The 19,848-nt window shown below is 52.0% G+C and overlaps 3 protein-coding genes across 8 annotated transcripts in view; 1 reads left to right on the top strand and 2 right to left on the bottom strand.

Moving 5' to 3' along the window:
* Nucleotides 1-1,785: 1,785 nt before the first annotated feature.
* HECTD3 (HECT domain E3 ubiquitin protein ligase 3) lies at nucleotides 1,786-10,533 on the bottom strand. 4 transcript variants are annotated; one of them, XM_077845220.1, is made up of 21 exons: nucleotides 10,125-10,529; nucleotides 9,806-9,966; nucleotides 9,476-9,568; nucleotides 9,261-9,396; nucleotides 8,871-8,986; nucleotides 8,671-8,784; nucleotides 8,441-8,523; nucleotides 7,845-8,010; nucleotides 7,538-7,619; nucleotides 6,696-6,878; nucleotides 6,492-6,544; nucleotides 6,246-6,310; nucleotides 5,994-6,097; nucleotides 5,601-5,720; nucleotides 5,400-5,489; nucleotides 4,013-4,219; nucleotides 3,606-3,735; nucleotides 3,445-3,519; nucleotides 3,231-3,312; nucleotides 3,009-3,080; nucleotides 1,786-2,819 (listed from the first exon to the last, which is right to left on the bottom strand). In XM_077845220.1, exons 1-21 carry the CDS (start codon nucleotides 10,491-10,493, stop codon nucleotides 2,735-2,737), a joined length of 2,586 nt encoding a protein of 861 aa, XP_077701346.1. In that variant the 5' UTR covers nucleotides 10,494-10,529; the 3' UTR covers nucleotides 1,786-2,734. The 4 variants fall into 4 exon arrangements, with proteins under 4 accessions (XP_077701346.1, XP_077701347.1, XP_077701348.1 ...); XM_077845221.1 differs by lacking the exon at nucleotides 3,009-3,080 and having other exon boundaries at nucleotides 10,125-10,532; XM_077845222.1 differs by lacking the exon at nucleotides 6,696-6,878 and having other exon boundaries at nucleotides 10,125-10,530.
* A 2,181-nt stretch (nucleotides 10,534-12,714) lies between these two features.
* UROD (uroporphyrinogen decarboxylase) lies at nucleotides 12,715-17,582 on the top strand. Of its 3 annotated transcripts, XM_077845225.1 has the most exons (10): nucleotides 12,734-12,834; nucleotides 13,424-13,536; nucleotides 13,644-13,723; nucleotides 13,800-13,862; nucleotides 14,076-14,273; nucleotides 14,397-14,558; nucleotides 14,926-15,063; nucleotides 15,227-15,327; nucleotides 15,409-15,475; nucleotides 15,773-16,011. In XM_077845225.1, the coding sequence occupies exons 1-10, from the start codon at nucleotides 12,815-12,817 to the stop codon at nucleotides 15,932-15,934; spliced, it is 1,104 nt and encodes a 367-aa protein (XP_077701351.1). In that variant the 5' UTR covers nucleotides 12,734-12,814; the 3' UTR covers nucleotides 15,935-16,011. The 3 variants fall into 3 exon arrangements, with proteins under 3 accessions (XP_077701350.1, XP_077701351.1, XP_077701352.1); XM_077845224.1 differs by lacking the exon at nucleotides 15,409-15,475 and having other exon boundaries at nucleotides 12,715-12,834; nucleotides 15,773-17,582; XM_077845226.1 differs by lacking the exons at nucleotides 12,734-12,834; nucleotides 13,424-13,536; nucleotides 15,409-15,475 and having other exon boundaries at nucleotides 13,695-13,723; nucleotides 13,800-13,883; nucleotides 15,773-17,582.
* ZSWIM5 (zinc finger SWIM-type containing 5) overlaps nucleotides 16,822-19,848 on the bottom strand; it is a 207,273-nt gene continuing 204,246 nt past the window's right edge. The window contains exon 14 of the mRNA XM_077845218.1: nucleotides 16,822-19,669. Coding sequence (XP_077701344.1) covers nucleotides 18,807-19,669 — 863 coding nt within the window. The 3' untranslated portion in view covers nucleotides 16,822-18,806. The remainder of the gene's footprint in view (nucleotides 19,670-19,848) is intronic.

Raw genomic sequence — 19,848 nt, 5'->3', positions numbered from 1 at the left:
CCCCAGTAGAGGGTTTTAAATGAGCAGAAGTTATGAAAATTTCTTAAAATGTAATAAAATGCAGCCAATAAAAATAGTAGTTACAATGACTAGCCCCTTTGTCCCAGTGACCATCACTTCCTGCCTGGATTACTCCCTGCTTCTAGTCTCTTCTCATTTTCTACACAGATGCCAAAGGCAAATCTAATCATGTCACTCCCTTGCTTGACACCCTCGTGGCTGGTCCATGTAAAAGCCTATAAAGTTGGAATCTCTTCTCTCTTCTCTTCATAGTCCAGTAACATAGGACTCAACATGCTCCTTGGCTGGATGTTGTACGTGGTTATTCTCCCTAAGAATTCAGCATTCCACTGAGCCCCCCCTGGGTAGTATCACCCTCCTCTGTCTTCTAACAATATCCTTCACTACTTTTTTGGAGCCCTTACATAAATGTTATTAAATGTTGTTTATGTAATCATTTAATATACTGTTTCTCTCCAATTATAAATTCCAAATAAAATAATCTGCTTAGCTAATATTTTCCCCATTATACCTAGAATAGTGCCTGACATAGGTGTTTGATGCATTTACTGAATGAATGCATGAAAAGCAAGCTACAAAATATACAGTGTGAGCCCAGTTTGGTTAAAAAGGGACCAGACTTAAGTGGTTAGTACCAGATACAGAAACACTACTTCCAGCAGGTGCATGCTGGCCAGGCTCTTCCCCGAGAACAGAGGGGTAATGCTGGGCAGCCCGGGTGGCTTAGCGGTTTAGCGCCACCTTCAGCCCAGGGCCTGATCCTGAAGACCCAAGATCAAGTCCCACATCAGGCTCCCTCCATGGAGCCTGTTTCTCCCTCTGCTTCTCCCTCTGCCTGTGTCTCTGCCTCTCTCTCTCTCATGAATAAATAAAATCTTAAAATTAAAAAAAAGCGGGGTGGGGGATGCTTTCTTCTGAGGGGGCAGGCTTCACAAGAGGGCAGGAGCTTGCTGGGAAGAACAGAGCTGATGGAAGTGGTGGCCTCTGGGGCTACTCCCCTTCCAGCTCCCTGGGCAAGAGGCTGCTGGAAGAAGGAGGTGTGTTTCCCATGGACCACCCAAGGCACAGGTATTGGAGAGCCAAAAGATGAGGGCTGCCCAGGAGGTTCAGCTGGGGGGTCAGACTCAGAGTTACTGGGAGATAGGCCTTGGGTTGCACAGCCCCAGGGGGCAGAGCTCATGGCCAAGGCCTGGCATTTCCCAGCCAGAGTAGAGTCAGGATTCACCCTAAAGGGCAGTAGGGAGAAGCGATGGGAGACAGGCCACTTCGCTGGAGACTGTGCTTGACGTTGACTCCTTCCGCTGGGGGAGGGAGGATGGTCTGTATGCACAGATCTCTCACTGGGTACTTGTTCTTAAAGACAGCTTCTTAGCTGTGTGAGAACTGGAGGCAGAGTCGGGTGGATGGGTAGCTATGCTGCTGCCTCGGTTGTCAAGTTTGACCTAGCTGGTTTATCAACCATCTCAAAGATTTGTCTTTTACGATGTCAAGTTCTTCTGCCCATCTGGTTCCTGAAGGTGGGCTCCCATCCTCCAAATCACCACACCCATCCCAGAAGGTGCCAGGCCAGGCTCCGAGCACCACTCCCCTCCCCTGCATAGTAGCATCTTTAGTTCCCTGCTTGATTTCAGATTTAATGTTTGTCACTGTGAAGACCCACCACTCCCACATGACACACAATCTCCTTGGCTTCCAGCCAAGGGCCCTGAAGTCCTAGAAGAACCTTCTCTGCCATCCCTCAGTGGCCCAATAAACAGTCTGAAGGAATGAATACATCCATTTATTACACTTTCCCATGTGCAAGACCTTTGATGGAGTGTCACAGAGGCCCTTATGGGAGGGAGGACTGGGGCAAGGACCTGCCTAAGAGTTAGAAGCAGGTTTAAAGTCTAGGCTTTCAGTTTGCTGAAAGAGAGCCACTGAAGATTTCAGAAAGGATGTTAACTGGCCTTAACCTTGCACCATCTTGGGGATGACATGGCAGATGGGAAATCAGCCTGGAGGTGATGCTAAGTGTTGAATATGGTGTGATGGTGGTGCTATTAAAGATTTAATGTTGAGTAGATGTAGGTTCTGAGCCAGGGAAGATGGTGGCACTTTATCAGTTAAGACTGAGTTGGAAGAAGAACAGAGCTCACACTTTCGGTATGGGGGGAGGGGAGGAGAAAATAAGTATGCGAGGGAGAAGGTGCTCAGCGGCTGCTGCTTTCTTGGGGCAGGTGACCAAAGAGGATGGCCATTATGCTCTATCCCTGATGCCTTGTTTGGGGAGGAGCCTCCACCACCATACAAAGGTTTTAGCTTTGAGTCCAGGCTGAAGCCGAGAAAAACAAGGAGAAAGGAGGAGGAGCCAAAAAAACACCTGAAGTAAAATCCATGGGATGGGGAGCTAGAAGGCCCCCTTCAAGTAGCTCAGGCCTGGCAGCTTGTGCTGGGCTTGTGGAAGATTCCCTCTCACAGAGGCTAAATAACTCAGAAAGCAAGCCCGAGCACGCACAGGGCTCTTGTGGGTCTGCGGGGCTGGGTGATCAGGGTCAACCAACAGCCCCCACTCCAACCAGACTCAGGGGCGTGCTGTCTTCCTGAGTGGGTCCGCTCAGGTCAGGAGCACACACCCCAGCTGGTCCAGGTAATGAGTCTTCACCCTGAGCGCCACCTAGTGGGACCCGTGCAGGCACAGTCCCGCAGGCCGAGGCTGCCCCCTGGCGCCGCATCACTCTTCCCAAGGGCTCATGTCGGTGTCGATGGCCACGCAGTTGTATGCCGCATAGCGGAGCTTCTCCTCGCACAGCTTGGCACTGAGGGAGACAGGGACTGGGTCAGCGCCAGGCGCGGAGGTCTTCCATCACTACGAGGCCAGGGCTTGCGGGGTGATGGGTGATGGGGCTCTAGTTTGTGCACTTCAGGACTGGAAGTCCTCCTCCATTCTGGGAGGCCACTCCTTCCCCCAACTCCTCACTCTCTAGGCTTGAGCCTAGGAAACCCACCTGGCATAGTGCGGTAGGAAGAGTGTGCTGGAACAAGTGGAAGACTCAGGCAGCGCATCTGTGGTTTCGTAGCTGGGGGTGTGGGGGGGCCACAGATTAGGAAGAATTGTAGGGATGCAGGGTAGGGTCTGTAGGGTCTGATGAGTAAGCGTGTGGGTGAAGGCAAAAGCCAGTCACAGTCCTTTTGGCAACCAACCCGTACCCTGTTCCCTCCATACTCACCCCAGTTTGTCGGGATAGATGTAGATCCGTGCGGGCAGACGGCTGCGGCCAGTGACGAAGCGCAGGAAGCGGCTCCGATCCTCTGGATGGAGAAGGAAATCTGTGGCTACACTAATGGTGATTGGGGTGGGGGGGATTTCTACAATTTCTACCCTGTCTCTGTACCCCACAAGTGGATATGAACCCAGGCATCACTCTCTCCTCTTCCACTGACCGTTGGTGAAGTTATTCAGTGCTTCCCAGAAGTACTGCACCCGAGTGTCAGATGGCTCGAAGTCCTCAAACCGGGCTGGGGACAAGGTCAGAATTTGTTCTCAGGTCCCAACCTACTAGTCCTCAAGCCCCCATCCCTGTGCTACTCTGCCCCACACTCACTGAGCTTGCGCAGAGCATCCACAGTGACCTCTGGGTCTCCGCACACTTTCTTCTCCAATTCCTGCCAGGTCAGCAAGTCCAGCACAGCCTGTGGCACCACCTTTAGCAGACCTGCCTGCATGGCTGCCACCTGGGGAGAGGGGAGAAGGCCTGGCTAGGGAAGAGGGTACAACTCCCAAGTCAGTGTGTGGCGGGGGTACTTGGCCTCCGCTCGTAGAGATAATGGGGGACACGATCTGTGCTCAGCACTGGGGGCCAATCTCTGACCCCACAGATAAGCAGGAACGTAAGGCAGAGGAATGGTGGGACCAGGGTTCTTGGGATTGGCTACTGGTGGCTTATCAGGCTGGGCTCTGCCTACTAGCAACTGTGCAAGGCTCTCTGTCCTCCTGGCCTTTGCGTAGTACCTGCTCCTTGCTCTCTTCTAGCCGTGTCTTCTGCACCAGTTGGATGAAACGAGAACGGTCCTCATATCCCACCACGATGCCTGCACCCCCAGGGATCAACTCTACTACTTGCTGGTCACTTAGTACGGTGGTGAATGTCAGCTCCTTCCCAAATTTGAACTCAAATGTCTCCTTGTCCATTCCTTCCATCACTTCCAAGAGCTTCACCTGGGGGTTGGAGAGAGGCAAGGAGGTCAGCCTTTCATTGTGGAGACAGTCCTTGTTCTCTCTCAAGATGTTCACAGGGAAGGAGAGGCAGCTAAGCAAGGCAGTCTCCATGCAGGCAATGAAGGCAGAGAGGGTGTACGAGGGCTACGAAAGCATCAAGACAACAAGCCTAGGCTGCCAGGGAAGGTGTCCTGGAAGAAACGGCATCTAAGCTGAGACCTAAATGACAGCTGGGAGTTTGCTGGGCCTCATGGAGAGATAGAACACCTTGAAAAAAGGTAAAAAGAGGGCAGCCTGGGTGGCTCAGTGGTTTAGCGCCACCTTCAGCCCAGGGTGTGATCCTGGAGACCTGGGATCAAGTTCCATGTCGGGCTCCCTGCATGGAGCCTACTTCTCCTTCTGCCTGTGTCTCTGCCTCTCTCTCTCTCTCATTGTGTCTCTCATGAATAAATAAATTTAAAAATCTTAAAAAAAAAAAAAAAGAGAAAAAAGGTAAAAAGAGCAAAAAGCCTGGAATCTGTTTGGCTGGAGCCTGAATGTGAACCCAGTGACCAGAGATACAGAGGTCATATAAGGCTTACCAGGTTCTGCATTTTACCCTAAGCCCAGGGCAGAGCCACTAAAGGGTTTAAACCAGGTGGGGAAGGGAATGAAGTGCTCTGACTGCTGGTGATCAGATGGGTAAGAATGGTAAGAATGGAGATAGGAACACTAGCTTTGCAGTCAGTGGTTGTCTCAGAAAGGAAGGTGGCCTGCACCAGGACGACAGTAGTCAGATGGAAGAAATGGACAGATTCCAGAGGGAGATGTGACAGGGAGTAGGAGGTGAGGACGGAGGAGGACTGGAGGATGACACTGAGGGCCTTGGCATGGGGCGGGTGGATAGTGGTGCCATTCTGAGACAGGAGCCCTGAGGGCAGTAGAATAGGGGGGTGAGATAAAGAGTGTGCTGAGCCTGAGGCTCATCTTGGGGCAGATGTCCAGCGGGCAGATACATATATGGGTCCAGGCTTAGGAAAGAGGCTGGAGTTGGAGGTGAGGATTTGGGGAATAAAGATAGTAGTTGAAGCCGTGGGAATAGAAGGAATTGGCCAGTATGCAGTGAGGTTAGAGAAGGTTCAGGATACTCTTGGGGAGCAGCAACCTTCAGGGGCTGTGCAGAGGAAACAGCCCTACTTACCAGCACAGAGTCCACGGCCGGGAAGTCTTTGCTCCAGCTCACCTCCTCACCAGAGAGCTGCTTCCACACGAAACCAGGCAGAGCCAGCACCTATGGGACAAATACTACCGTATTCTCATCTGGGGCTGCCCAGGTTTAGCTGGCCCTTTTTCTTTCCAGGGGCCAGGCTGGTGGGAGGGAGGTGCAGATTAGACTACTCACCAGGAATTCCTTACCCCGAAGGGCAGCCCCCATCAGCTGTCCAATCCACTCATATTTGGCAAAGTCTCGGCAGGAGGGGTTGGGCACATACATGTCCCGGGCCTCACCAGTGCCATTGCCCTGCCCCCAAGACAGAGCTGTCAGCATGGTGTGGAATGGACCCTACTTTGTTGCCCCACACGCTCCAAAGGCTTGCCTGCACACCTTCCACTGGATGCCCTGAATGATCTCTCTGTCCAATCTGTACAATGGCTCCTCTTTCCTTGTCTGCCCAAAGGCTGCCCCAGGCAACTTGGTCCCTCCTCTGCCTCCCCTCCCCCCGCCCAGTTCAGCACCTGAGAGATTTGCAGAGATGAAAACAAACCACTTGAGAAGTAGGGATAGGAAGGTTACCTGGTTAGCTGTGCGCACAAAGAAGGGCAGAGGCACAGGGGTGTCTGCTGAGCTAGGGCACAGCTCTTCTGACATGTCTGCCAGGCTATCCCGAAAACCACCCCCTGAAATGACAGATAGATGCTCTCAGCTGGGGTGTTCAAGAGCCCCAGCACTCATAAAACGGTCCTCCACTTTGGTTAGCTGTGACCCAGGAAGCCTCTACTACTCTAAACAGGGCAGGACCCTCGTTATCCTTCCTCAGGGCTTTACCTTGGTCAATGATGCCTTCTGCAATGAATTTACACTCCCACCACTGGTCATAGCGCATTGGCCACCTGTAAGAAGTGTGGGTCTTTGTCACCAGGCTGGGTCAGGGTTTAGGACATTTCTCCAGCTCAGACACCAGCCAGGAGTAGGGGCTAGAGAGGGGTAATGGGGAGGGGTTACAGACGCGGTGTGCAGGCATATATATAGTTTATGCAGGCCCAGCACAAGTCCCTCACCCGCATGTCATACCTATAGTCCAAGGGCTTTTCATACTTGTCAGAGGGCTTGAGGCCTTCATAAACCTGGGGGCAGGGCAAAGGAAAGGGAGTTGTAGGAAAGTCTGTGTCAAGATCTTGCTTCACTCTGGCCCAAAGACCTTTCTTAGGTTCCTCATGGCCCAGCCCCTAGACCCTTTAGTGACCCTCCCTTAGTCTGACCCCAGGTAGTCCAGACCTGGGTGAAGACTGCGTTCTTGCAGGCAGGGTCCCTTAAGGGGCACGCACGATGCTCCATAGCGAGGCGCCGGTTGATGTACAAGCGTGGCATGAAGCTGGGCTTGCTGCTTTCTGAGTCACGTAGGCACTGGGCCACCAGGCCTGGCCTTTGGCGTGACAGCAGCAGGAACTGCTTCACTTGCTGGTGAGGAAAGGTGGCCAGAGAAAGACTGGCAGGCAGTTAGTGTCTGTCCAGACTCTGGAAACTTCCTCTATGCCTGGACCCAATTCCATGATTCCAGTCCATCTTACTCCATCTCCCTACCACCCTCCCCCTTCCTTGTTTCCATCCCTCCCTTAGTCCAGCCACCAGGGGGAGCTTTCTAAAACAAAAAAATCATACTGTCATTACCTACTTAAAAGCCTTCCAATGGCTCCTCTGACCTAGGACATAGTTCTTCCTTCACAGCCTGGCCCATAGTGCCCTCTGCCATCAGGGCCTATTATTTGCCCTACCACTCCCAGCCTCATCCCCAAGTCATACTCACATCTACCTGTGTGCTTCTCTCAAGTCACCTCTAGTGGCTCACAACTCCCAGTATGCAGCTTTCATGCAACCTCCCCTGTCTATGTTGTTACTTCTCACCCCCCAGCTCTTTGTATTTCACATACTTGCTGGGAGAATGGCATCCCAACACTAAACTTTAGCTATTTATGTCCAGCTTTCTTCCTACATTCCTAGAGCCCAGCAAAGGCCCAGGCCTAAGGTAGGTTTTAAGAACTTTGTAGAAGAGAGAACACTTGCATGAGCAGAAAGGAGGAGCCCACTGCTGACACCAATACCAGGTGGGCCAGACTTACCTTAATCTCACTGAAGGTGCCCAGTGTGTGGTCCCAGGCAGGTACCAGGTGGTGCAGGACACTGTCTAGGATCTTTATGAATCTGGGATGAATGGGTAAAGATAATGCAACTAAAGAGGGTGGTATGGATTTAAGATCCCTTCACTCCCCAACACACAAGGACAGGAGGAGGCAGGGCCCTGGGGATGCTCCGACCCTTAAAGTGGAACAGCTCACAGTATAGGGCCTTGGAGACCTCCTTCATACCAACAAATGAGATTCAGGATTGGGGAAGAGAAGGGCCTGGCAGGCCCAGGACCACAGCCACCTCTGCAGGAGAACAGCTCTGCGGTACAGTACTTCAGGGTCAGTGCCTTCCAGACGGGGATATCGCACCAGACTGGTCGGCTGGAACAGGTCTGCATTTAACCCTAGTTCCCGCTGTCTGGATGACTTGATCTTGATCCCTCGAAGACGCACGTCAATCCCATCATCTGGGGGAGGGAGTCAGGATGAAGTTACTTAGGACACCTGCTGTCTCCTTGACCCTCAGACCTGAGAATGGCTCCTTAATGCTCAGACCTTAGCCCCTAAAAACTCGGGACCTTTGAGATCCCCTTCTACTCATCTTACTCTGATTATCATATTCTTTGCTGGTTCCTCCATCCATCGCTATCATATTGGAAGGCCTGAGGATCCCAACTCAGTTCCTTTTCTAGATAAGCCCAACCACCTCTATGGCTTTAAGGCAGGCCTATACCTGGCGCCTCCCACTTGGCTCAGGCCCAAAGCTTCAACTCCTGGAGTTAGTTCAGCTGTCACCTTCATCCCAACTCCAAGCCCATTTCTTCTCCACACTCACTGCCAGCTAGCCAAAGTCTATACACTGGGGCTCCACTCCCTCCTTATAGCCCGAAGCCCTACCTCGGCACTCGACAATGCGGATCTCGATGACTGGGAGGTGAACGGTCATGTCCTCCAGGACACAAACATCTCCGATCAGGGTCCTGAGGAGATGGATGTGAGGCACCTTGAGTACCCTTTGCCTTCATGCATTGCTAGGCTCTCATCTGACCTTATGCTTCCAAGTGGGGCCAGGCCCCATTGCTAGGATCATGCCCCATCTCCCCTCCCAGACCAGCTTGCTCACTCACTCATCAATGCTCACGTCACTCAGCTTCTTCAGGTTGTCCCCTTCGCCCCCATAGATCACCACCCGCTTAGGCATAAAGTTGTCATCTGTAGTATCCACTGTGAGTAGCAGCTTCCTGGGTGGTCAGAGTATGCACATGGGCCTCTGTACACTTACAGGCATGAGGCCTACCCACTCCGTCCTACCTCAGAGCCCACTCACTTGACAATGGTGCCCTTTTTCATGGTAAGCCGTACCCAGTGCTGGCACTGGGACCCATCACTCTCCCAGTAGGTGTCTGCGTTGCTGTCTGTCAGGCACGACACGTTGAACTCCTCCTAGGGAGGGTAAGAGAGGTGGAGTCAGTGTTTATCCCACTCCGTGCACTGCAGAGTGTGCTTTGGGCCAGGGAGCAAAAGAGAGAAAACACATGGAGCTGGGTTGAAAGCGCAGCTGGTGAGTGGAAGTGTCTAGGGATTCCTATAGAACTTCCAGAATGGGGTGCTCGACTGAGTCTGGCGTGTGGGGTTTTGGCCCTGGCCTAAAGGTGAGGGTTCTGGATCTAGCAAGAAGCGACATCTTGCTTGGGGTGGGAAGAGTCCCAGAACCCACCGTGTAGGAGGAAACGTCTATGCTCTCCACATACTGCTTCACGCTACCCAGGTTCTCATCCTCCTTGCCCAGGTGGTCGTACAAGAAGTGGATCAGGTCCTCGTCGCACTCGTAGGTCCACGTCGGGGGCACATAGCTAAGCAACCCCAAGTCCCTAATTAGGTCAGGCCCGGACCCGGAGGTTCTTCCTCCCTATCCCACTCCGGTTCACTCACAGTAATCTTTGTACAGCTTCCGTGTACGCCTCGGCTGGCCGGGGCCTTGATCCAAGGCGGTGAGAATATGTCAGGTCCACCACCTGTTCCCATCTGCGGGCACAGAGTAGGGGATGGGACCGGGAGGCCTCGGCGGTCAACAGGACACCCCCGGAGAGCTGCCCCCAGCGTTGACTCTCCCCAACCGTGCCTCCAGAAGCTCCACCCCAGGCCCATTCAGGGCCCGCCCCTTCCTCTCCTCATCCCAGCTCCCAGCCGGTGCCAGGCTAGTTTCCGACCCTTCCGGGCCGTGCCGCCGAGCAGCCAGCCTCGGCCTTTCCAGCGCAGGACCTGAGCACCGGTCGGTAGTCCACGCCGAAGAGCTGCTGCTGCCGCTGGAGGTGGTCTGGGGTGTCGATGGGTACGAGGCGGGCCCCGCCCTCCGCCGGGCGGCACACCAGCAGCCAGCCCTCGTTCAGCCCGCAGTCGCCCAGGTGTTCCGCCAGCTGCTCCTGCCGAGACGCGCACGCTGGGGACAGCCGTCGGGGCCCTGCCCAGCGGCCGGCCCGCCCCGCCCTGCCCAGCCCCAGGCAAAGGACGCGGAACCGCGCGAGCGCCGTGCGGGGGATGGGAGGGGAGCCGCGTGGGGCGCCCCCGGCGCGGGCGGTACCTTGGTCAGCTTCACCCACAGCCCGTGGCCGTTGCACAGCTCCTCGCCGGTAGTACGCACGCAGGCGCCGCGCCGGAGCTCAATGCTGTCGCGGGCGGCGCGGAGCGGCCCGGAGCCGGTTCCGGGGGCCGGGCCCGCGGCTCCCACACGCAGCCCCAGGCCCTCCGCCTCCCACACCGGCAGCAGCACGCGCGACGGCCCCGCCGGGTCCTTGTAGAGCTTGTAGAGCACCTCGCGTGGCACGAAGGCCAGCGCCGCCGGCAGCGGCCGTCCTGCGCGGAGGCTCTGCGCCGCCTCTGCCAGGAAGCGCACGCGGCCCAGCAGCTGCCGCGGGGACTCGAGAGCCGCGCCCGGGCCGGGACCAGCCATGGCGAAGCGGCAGACCAGAGCCCGCGGCGGCCGTCCGGCTCCGGGAGCCGCCGCCGCCGAGGCCGACCGAGCTTCCCACCGCCTGCCCCGCCTGCGCCGTAAGTCCTGGACTAAAGGCACCCCGCGTGCTCGCCGTATTACCCTGTGCACTCGGATACGTCAATGTGTTACAAACCGATGTGCCTCCTACTCAGCCAACCAAACCCAAGTCCAGTAGTCTCTGGCTGATCGGTCTCTCCCTGTCTATCCTCATTGCTGCTGCCGTTTTTTACCCTCATCGAACCACCATCCTATCTAGCCTGGATCATTGCAACAGCCGTTTTTCTGGCTCTCTGCCCTCTTGTTTTTTTTTGCCTTCCCACCGCGAGTGCTAGACATCCTCTCAGGCTCCTCCTCATCCTAGGGATAGTGGTGCTAAAATGTTTGGGAGAATAATCCCCTCCTCGGGAGTCTTGAGTGGTTCGGGCTTCATCCCGGTGGCTACTCCTAATTCTAGGGCACTGGTGATCATGTTCCAATTTCTCTCAGTAATTCTGAACCAGATGAGAGGAAAGGTCTGATGTGGGAAGATAGGTTCAAGGTGGCTAGATAGGATGGAGGCAAAAACATGGACAGGAGCTGTTGATGAAGTATAATCATGGGGGAAAAAGGAAACTTTGTCTCCCCTGCAAACAGTTTTAAAAATGTTTTATTGGGATGTAATTCATACTCCATATAAGTCACTCATTTGAAGTGTACAATTCAATGGTTTTTGATATATTAGTTTTTTAAAATTGTGATAAAATAAGTGCAACAAAATTTTTTGCCATGTTAACCATTTTAAGAGTACAATTACCTATTTCCAAGACTTTCTCATCACTCCAAACAGAAAGGCTTTCTCTTTAAGCAATAAAGAAATGCAATAAATAAAAAAAAAATGGCTGCCATGGTAAACTCCAGTCTACTTTCTGCCTCTATGAATTAGCCTATTCTAGATATTTCATAAATGGACCCATATAATATTTGTCTTTTAGGGTCTGTCTTATTCCACTTACAATAGTATCACAACAATATGATAGCATGAATTGAACTTAATTCCTTTTTATGGGTTGACTAATAATCCCTTTTACCTATACCCCATTCATCTGTTGATGGACACTTGGATGGAAACTTTGTTTTGATATAGTTTTCAAATAATCAAAGTTACCAAGAAAGAAATAATATATGATCTCATATCATTTTGACAGTTTCCCCCTTTTTCTTTTCTTCCTAGTAAGTTGGGAACATAGTGCCCCTCTTCTCTTCTCTCTGAGCTATTTGTATGCTACCATGCTTCTACGGAATAAAGTGGACACATTACTCTAACGAGGGCCCCCAGGACCTGGACCCTGAAGACATCTAGAGCCTCTTTAATTCCACTAGGTTGATTTTTCTGGTTTCCGTAATAGCCATTTGTTCTTTTGCATCTTCTCTTTGCACGTGCTATTCCCTCTGCTTGGAACACCTCCACCGCTTTCCCCAGTTAAGGGAGGAGCCCTTGCTGTCTAGCTTTTTACTCTTAAAACGTTTACTATTATGATTGCTGATCCACCAGTCTGTAGCTCCTTAAAGGAAAGGGCTGTCTTGGTCATCATTGTAACTTCTGCACCAACTATAGTGCTAGCCTTAGTAGGTAATATATATTTTTAAAGATTTATTTATTCTAAAGAGAGAGTTGCCTGGATTTCGGACACATGAGTGGGGGGAGGGCAGAGGGAGAGTCTCCCAAGCAGACTTCAGGAGGAGTGTGGAGCCCCACTGAGGGGAGGGGGAGATTACACCACCCATTAGATCATGACCTGAGCAGAAATCACAAGTCCCACACTTAACTGACTGAGCCACCCAGGTGCCCCAGTAACATAAGTATTTGATGATTTCATTTCCCTGTGCAGCTTGGTTCCTTAATCCACTGTGTGTCTGGTTGCTAGGCATAAGGTTATTAGAATCATGAGGCATGGGAGTAAAAGTGAGTGTTAGGCCGAAACTTCGGGATTTCCAGGTCATCAAAGGAGAGGAAGGTCCTGATGAGACCGAAAGGCGTAGTTATAGCGGAGTTCTTGGCCGGGGGTGGGGGGTGGGGGTGTTGCTGCGACGCTACAGCGGTCTTTACGGTGCAGAGAGGTAGTGGGGGTCCTCCGGGCAGCAGCTGGGGCAGCCCAGGAGCGTTTGCCGGGATCTGATCATGTGACTTTCAGCATGGCGGCGGCCTTGGCTCATTGCAGGAAGGGGTGGAGCCTGATCTCAGACTGTGCTCCGGGTGAGGTTACAGCGAGGACTGCGCTCGCAGTTACCGAAGGCTTATCATGGAGACGAACGGGTTGGGGTGAGTTCTCTGCACCACGCCGGATGGCCAGTCTTCCAACTCAGGAATATGTCCCTATACCCCTTTCCCAGCCTGGAGAGCTCCCAATCTGACTCCAGTCTCTGGAATCCCCAGTCCTCCACCCATGGATTCCCGAGACTTTTACTGAGGGTTTGCCGCTAGGCCTTTCTAATCCTCAGTTAGGATCCGTATTTTGGAACCGTCTATTCTGATTCCTCATTCACTGGCCCCAGCTTGGGGACCTACCAGCTTCCGAGCTAGCCCATTGATACCCCCTGTTCCTGACATTTCTGATCCAAAGACCCCGATCAATCCTTACTGGACTTTCATTCTGCCCTTCCCCCAGTCTCTTTGAGCTTGGGGAAGTTGGGACTGTGTGGGAGATAGAGGCCCCAGCGCGGGCCCTTCTAGTCTTGTGCACTATCTGATAGGCAAGGAGGAGGCGGAATGGGTGGGGAGTCCCACTTAGAAGCTGGCCTGGAGAAGGCAGATAGTGTGGTGCAGTGAATCCGCCTTAAGAACCTGGGCCTTCCCCAACCCCTGGCCTAGCTTACTGACACCTACCACCTCTCCCCATCCTGATCTCCAGATCCCAGGGTTTTCCAGAGCTGAAGAATGACACGTTCCTGCGAGCAGCCTGGGGAGAAGACACAGACTACACTCCAGTTTGGTGCATGCGGCAGGCAGGCCGCTACTTACCAGGTCTGGAGTCTAAGTGAAACTCTAGAGGGTGAAAAGTTTTTGAGGGGAAGGGGAGGGATCCAGAGGTTCCTCAAGGTCGAGCCCTGCATTTCCTCTTCCATTGGCAGAGTTTAAGGAAACTCGGGCTGCCCAGGACTTTTTCAGCACCTGTCGCTCCCCAGAGGCCTGCTGTGAATTGACTTTGCAGGTGAGGCCTCCACAGAAAAGGGAGGGATATATGCCCTCAGCTTGCCTCCTAGTAACCTGTCTTCTATTCCCTACAGCCACTTCGTCGCTTCCCTCTGGATGCTGCCATCATCTTCTCCGACATCCTTGTTGTACCCCAGGTACCTGCTCAAACCTGATGGGTAAGAAAGGGTAAAGATAGTCAAGGCTCAAAATAAGCACTTAATCCTCACTGGACAGAGGGAAGACCATGGGCTGAAAGATGGAGTGTGGCCAAGTTTCATTCTCCTTTTTTTCCTTCTTGGCATGGGCTGAACAGAGCCTTTCCTCCTAGAGTTACAGGTTGGGAATCCAGATATTTTCTTTCCGTCCAGGCACTAGGTATGGAGGTGACTATGGTGCCTGGCAAAGGGCCCAGCTTCCCAGAGCCATTAAGAGAAGAACGGGACTTAGAACGCCTCCGGGATCCAGCAGCAGTGGCCTCTGAACTAGGCTATGTGTTCCAGGCCATCACCCTCACCCGACAACGGCTGGCTGGGCGTGTGCCACTGATTGGCTTTGCTGGTGCCCCGGTAATGTGGAACAGGGCAGGGACTTGGGCATGGGGAAAACACTGGCAGGTCTGATGTAGACAAGGGAAGGAAGTATCAGCCTGGCTTCTACACCTGTGATATTCTCTTTGTATTCTTTTGCAGTGGACTCTGATGACATACATGATTGAGGGTGGTAGCTCAAGCACCATGGCTCAGGCCAAGCGTTGGCTTTACCAGAAACCACAGGCTAGTCACCAGCTGCTTCAAATCCTCACTGATGCTCTGGTCCCATATCTGGTGGGACAAGTGGCTGCTGGCGCCCAGGTGGGTCCTGAGGGAGAGAAATAGGCTGGGCTCTAGAAGGATGAGAAGTAACAGAGTTCCCTACACTTGAGAGGGTAGGTGTGTTAATAATGCCAGGCAGGAAAGAAGCTTGGCTTGCAACGATCTGGCTGAAACAGCTAGGTCCACCTTGTCATTGACATTGGCAATGCTATTTGTGTTCAAAGACCAATGCTAGCACTGGGATCTGGAGATGGCAAAACTTTTTGAATGGAATTGGATTTATAGGCTTAGGCAGTATGAGGATCCAAAATCACTAGGGGAAAATTGAGACACTTTGTGTGTGTGGGGCTTGAGATACTTCGTGTTTGTATGTTATGTATTTCTCTTTACTAACCCCCAACTGTAGGCGTTGCAGCTCTTTGAGTCCCATGCAGGGCACCTAGGCCCACAGCTCTTCAATAAGTTTGCCCTGCCCTATGTCCGTGATGTGGCCAAGCGAGTGAAGGCCAGGGTGCAGGAGGCAGGCCTGGCACCAGTGCCTATGGTAAGGATGGAGGGTGAAGAAGTGAAGGTGGGCCTGTGGAACTTTCAGGGTATGTCCTGCATGGGCTGAAGTGACCACTAGAGGGCAGCAGAGGTGCAGCCAAGATAAGTTAGTTGGCATAGCAAGGCCCTTTGTAGCTTCAGAAATCTGTCCTTTCCTTCAGATCATCTTTGCTAAAGATGGACATTTTGCCCTGGAGGAGCTGGCCCAAGCTGGCTACGAGGTGGTTGGGCTTGACTGGACAGTGGCCCCAGAGAAAGCCCGGTGAGTGATAGAGGGTGTGGTGGAGAGGGTACAGTTGCCCTATGTGCAGTCACCAGAACTTGGCACTGACTCTGCTTTCAGGGAGCGTGTGGGGAAGATGGTGACCTTACAGGGCAACCTGGACCCCTGTGCTCTGTATGCATCTGAGGTAACCAGGGTCCCTATGTATGAGTTTGTGTACTCCCATGGTTGTGGATATGGTCGTATTATTGTGTGTCTTTATTGTATGTTTGTTTCTCTATACATACCATGTGAGCTCAAGGAAAGCAAAAGTTTCTTTTTATAGTTGTCTGGCCTGTACTAAGCATCAAGTAAACTGTTTTGAATTAATGACTGAATGAGTAACACTGAGTAGGAGCATGCCTATGAGTGTGTGTCATGATTATGTATAGGGAGTACAGGGGCTTGCTGGCCCCCTGTAGTGAGTGCCTTGTTGGTCCTCCAGGAGGAGATCGGACGGCTGGTGCAGAAGATGCTGGACGACTTTGGGCCACAGCGTTATATTGCCAACCTGGGCCATGGACTCTACCCTGATATGGACCCAGAACACGTGGGGGCCTTTGTGGATGCCGTGCATAAATACTCACGTCTGCTTCGACAGAACTGAGCTTACACATTCACCCTCAACTACCACTAACAAAGATGATGTTTCTAGAAGAATAAAAATTCTAGAGTTGGAGTTTAGCATATGGTTTCATGTGTGGAAGATCTTTGCCCTTACCCTCAGTTCCTTCTTAGCCTCTGCTGCTTCCATGGGGCCCCTTTCTGCATCTTCTCCAAGTCATAGGAGCTCAGGTATCAATGAGTATATATTGTAGGACTTACTGTCAGGACCTTACCACCATCCTGCTCTCAGCTCTCGGAGCCTGAGGGCTATGTGGGGTTAGGTAAAACTTCCTAGCAGCTAAAGCTATTACATTTGCAGAGAAATGGGGTCTCCACAGTATACAAGGCCAAACTGATAGGGATTTGTGTCTGGGGATGGTGGGGAGTATAGATCAGAGTGGCATAGAAATTGCCAGGATATTTTAGAGAGGCCTGTTCAGGAAAATAGAATATAGGTGAGCTGGGAGAAGGTGAGAGGCCTTCAGCTTTGATACCAAAAGATGGGGGGAAGACATAAAGACTCCGAGCTAGGATGCTTAGGATTAGACTTATTTAGAATTGCATTTTTGAGGTGAGAAGGCCTCTGAGGCCAAAAAAGCCCTATGGCACACATCGTTGCTCTGCATTCTTTTCTGAGCATACCCTCTAATTTTCTTAGGACCTTGGTATTTCTGCCCATCATAGTGGTACCTATTTCCTGGGACAAGGTCTGAGGTGCCTGTGAGCTCTGGAGAGGGGTGTGGTGTGGCAGGAAATTCTTCATTTGTCATTCCACATCTCCTTAGACCATTAGGGACCCATTGCTCTATAGGTCCAATCAATTCCCTGTCCCAGCCTGGGGCAGAGCAAGAGAGAAAGAGAAGGGCCCCATTTATTGAGAGAACACAATTCTGATTTTAGAAAAATGATATTTTCTGTGATCCATGATTTATTCATAGAAAAGCACTGTGATTTCACACACCTGCTATAAAACGGCAATTGTGATACAGAAATGGGAGTGGCTTTTTTTTTTTTTTTAAAGCAGCCTGTTGGGCTGAGAGGTTGTGGAGGCCCACGGCTGGATAGTTAGACTTAAATAGCCACAAACAGCAAAAATGACTTACTGGTTAGTTTTGAGGAAAAGAAAAAGTGACATAGTTTGTCAAAGAAAGGAACATAAAGCAGACAAGTCCTTAGTTCACACTCTAGCTATACCACCCCTTCCCTATTACACCCCACCCCTACTTGGGAACTAAAACATGAAACAGTAAACACCAAGACACTGGCATCCAAATGACTCTTCTGAACGCCCCTGCTACCTCCTATAATAATTCCAGGCTGAGCACAGGAGCGAAGAAGGTAGAAGGAACATGATACACCAGAGGTCAGCTAGGGCTAAGACAGGCATTACCTGCTAGGGGTAGAAACTACTCAGAAAGGGAAAGGCCAAATGCATTCCAGCCCCAGCCTCCAGAACAGTGACTAGTGGGCAGGCAAAGGAAGCTTGAGGTAGAAAGGCAAGGGAAGAAAGCAAGTACCAGGCAAGAAGAACTGGAGCTGGATGAGTCACTCTTAGGGTAAAGGGAGACTGGTACTTAGGAGCTTGCTGAGAAAATGGTGAATAAGGGAGCCAAGGTGATGGGGAACGTGTTTAGCTGGTGAGAGATGAACAGGAAAGAGATCTGGCAAAAAAGCGACACATTCATGCAGATTCTCAAACAAATTTACAGACGTACATGTCAAAATATACACACATATAAAGACAGACCAAAGGAGAACAAGCATACACACAAACATGTTTATGCACATGCATCCATGTGTGCCCCCCACTAAACATGCATTGACAAACATGAACACACACGAGTATGTGTTCTTACGTGTTCACGAATGTGTATACTCTCACACAGAAACCCACAGTCCAGCACACAGACACGTACTCACACAGACCTGACACACACTTAAGTATATGTGCAAGACACGTATGCACAGATACATCTATGCACACAGACACATGTACTTAGTCATACAGATACACACACATAGAGATAAAACCAGATACTCAACAAAAGCTGACCAGAGTAGATGAATATTATGAGCTCAGTGGCCTCCCAGACCATCACCCTCCGCCCGCACTTATTTCTCAGGAGCTCAACAGGCTCCTGTGTGTGGCAGGAGCAAGAGCTTCACTGTCCTTGTGGCTTTATGAGGCAAGAGTCTAAGTCCAGTCCTGGTTCTGCCCCTCTCCCACCACTGGGCTACAGATGCCCTGTGTCTGCAGGCTGGGGTTTCTGCATAGACTAGACCTGGGATTTTTTCTAACTGGCCATTGTTCTCCCTGCCACCCCCACTCTTCCACTGCAAACTGTATATATTCTGCAAGGGAAACCTGAGAAATGGTTGTGTCTCCTCAGAAAACAAGACTATCTTCCCACCCATAACTACTTCAAGTACCCATCAAATTAGAACCAGAATTATAAATAGTTACAACTTTACAATGTAATTGGCAACACATATACTATACTATTTACAGTACCATAAATGCTTCTGTTTCTCTGGTTAAGCAATCCCTGAGACGGAACAGTGTTCTGTGTTTGCCAAGGGAGAGGGGGCCAATGCCCAGGACACGCAGGATATAGGGGCGTGAGGTGGCCTGTTGTGGGATTTCTGATCGATCTGCAGGGCCCAGCTCCTTCAGGAACAGTGGGCTGTAGTGAGAACCTTGCCAAGGAAGGCATATTGGCTAGAGTTGGACTCTCCCATGCTTAGCCCTGTGGTGCTTTGGCTTTAGCCACAAGTGCTCAGAGTCCTCTCAGGGTGGACAAATGTTTCAGTGTCCTTGGCCTGACCTGGTACCTGGGAGCCCAGGCTGCCCCGGCAGTCAACTCTCTACTTTCTCAGCCAAAGCGCTCTCGCACCAGCAGCATCAGCTTCTTCTTGCCTTTGTAGATTTGTTTGAGGTTGTCGATGAATTGGGCAAACTGTAGGTGGCCATCCTGGGGCAGCAGGAAGGTCTCCCGAGCCTTGCTCAGAAACTCAATGAACTCTCCGTAGTGGCGAGGGCTTATGTGTGTCAGGCGTGAGTGTGTAGTGTTGATATAGGCATTGATGGTGGCATCCAGCAACTGGCGCAGTGGAGCTTTGTCGGTGGACATGAGCTTTCCTGAGCTGCGGCGGCCTGGGATGCCAGCCAGGCCAGGTGCAGTCACTGTACAGCGCCGCAAGATGTCTGAAAGCACTGTGGCACAGTGCACGCTTTTCACCACTAGGGGAATGAGGGCGGCCAGCTCATTTTTGCCCAGAGAGTGGCTGAGGGCACAGGCCCAGAGCACATCATTGATGGCTGGATGGGTATCCTGGTTGTAGGCCAGGTTGAGATGGCTCATGGCCAGTGAGGCCAACTTGAAGGCACGTAGCGGATAGCCACGGAGCTCCATGTAGCGGGCAATGGTGAACAGTTGTGAATGGGTCATGCCACCAGTGGCAGCATCAATGGCAATCTGGTAGGCTGCCTCAAAGGCGATGTGGTCTTTCTCACAGAGCGTGAGGGCTGACAGGGCACAGCTCTGGGGATCCTTCATGGCACACTGCAGGGCCAGTGTGCGAGCACAACTAGCCAGCTCCTCCCGCTGGGGATAGTCAAGACTGAGGCGCAGGATGGTGGTGTGGGATACAGCTGTGGCGGCCACAATGCTAGTAGCTTCAGTGGGGGTGAAGAGTGTGTACCAGCTCTGCAAAATGCTTACCAGGGCCCGCACACCTGTCAAGGAGAGCCGGAGCTCAGCCATGGCCATCTGGGTCCCAAACCAGGGCTGCCCAGATTACCACCTGGGGGCAGAACTTGGCCCACAGAGATGAGTTCTCCCTCCTCCTCAGCAGCCTTGAGATGATCTGAGGCAAACCAGAGAGCATCCCAGGTGGCCAGACCTTGTTTAGGGT

The sequence above is a fragment of the Canis aureus genome, chromosome 13 (assembly GCF_053574225.1).
Source record: "Canis aureus isolate CA01 chromosome 13, VMU_Caureus_v.1.0, whole genome shotgun sequence".
Classification (NCBI taxonomy): Eukaryota; Metazoa; Chordata; class Mammalia; order Carnivora; family Canidae; genus Canis; species Canis aureus.
Note: the sequence above shows the minus strand (reverse complement) of the source record. Positions and strands in the feature narration are given on the sequence as shown.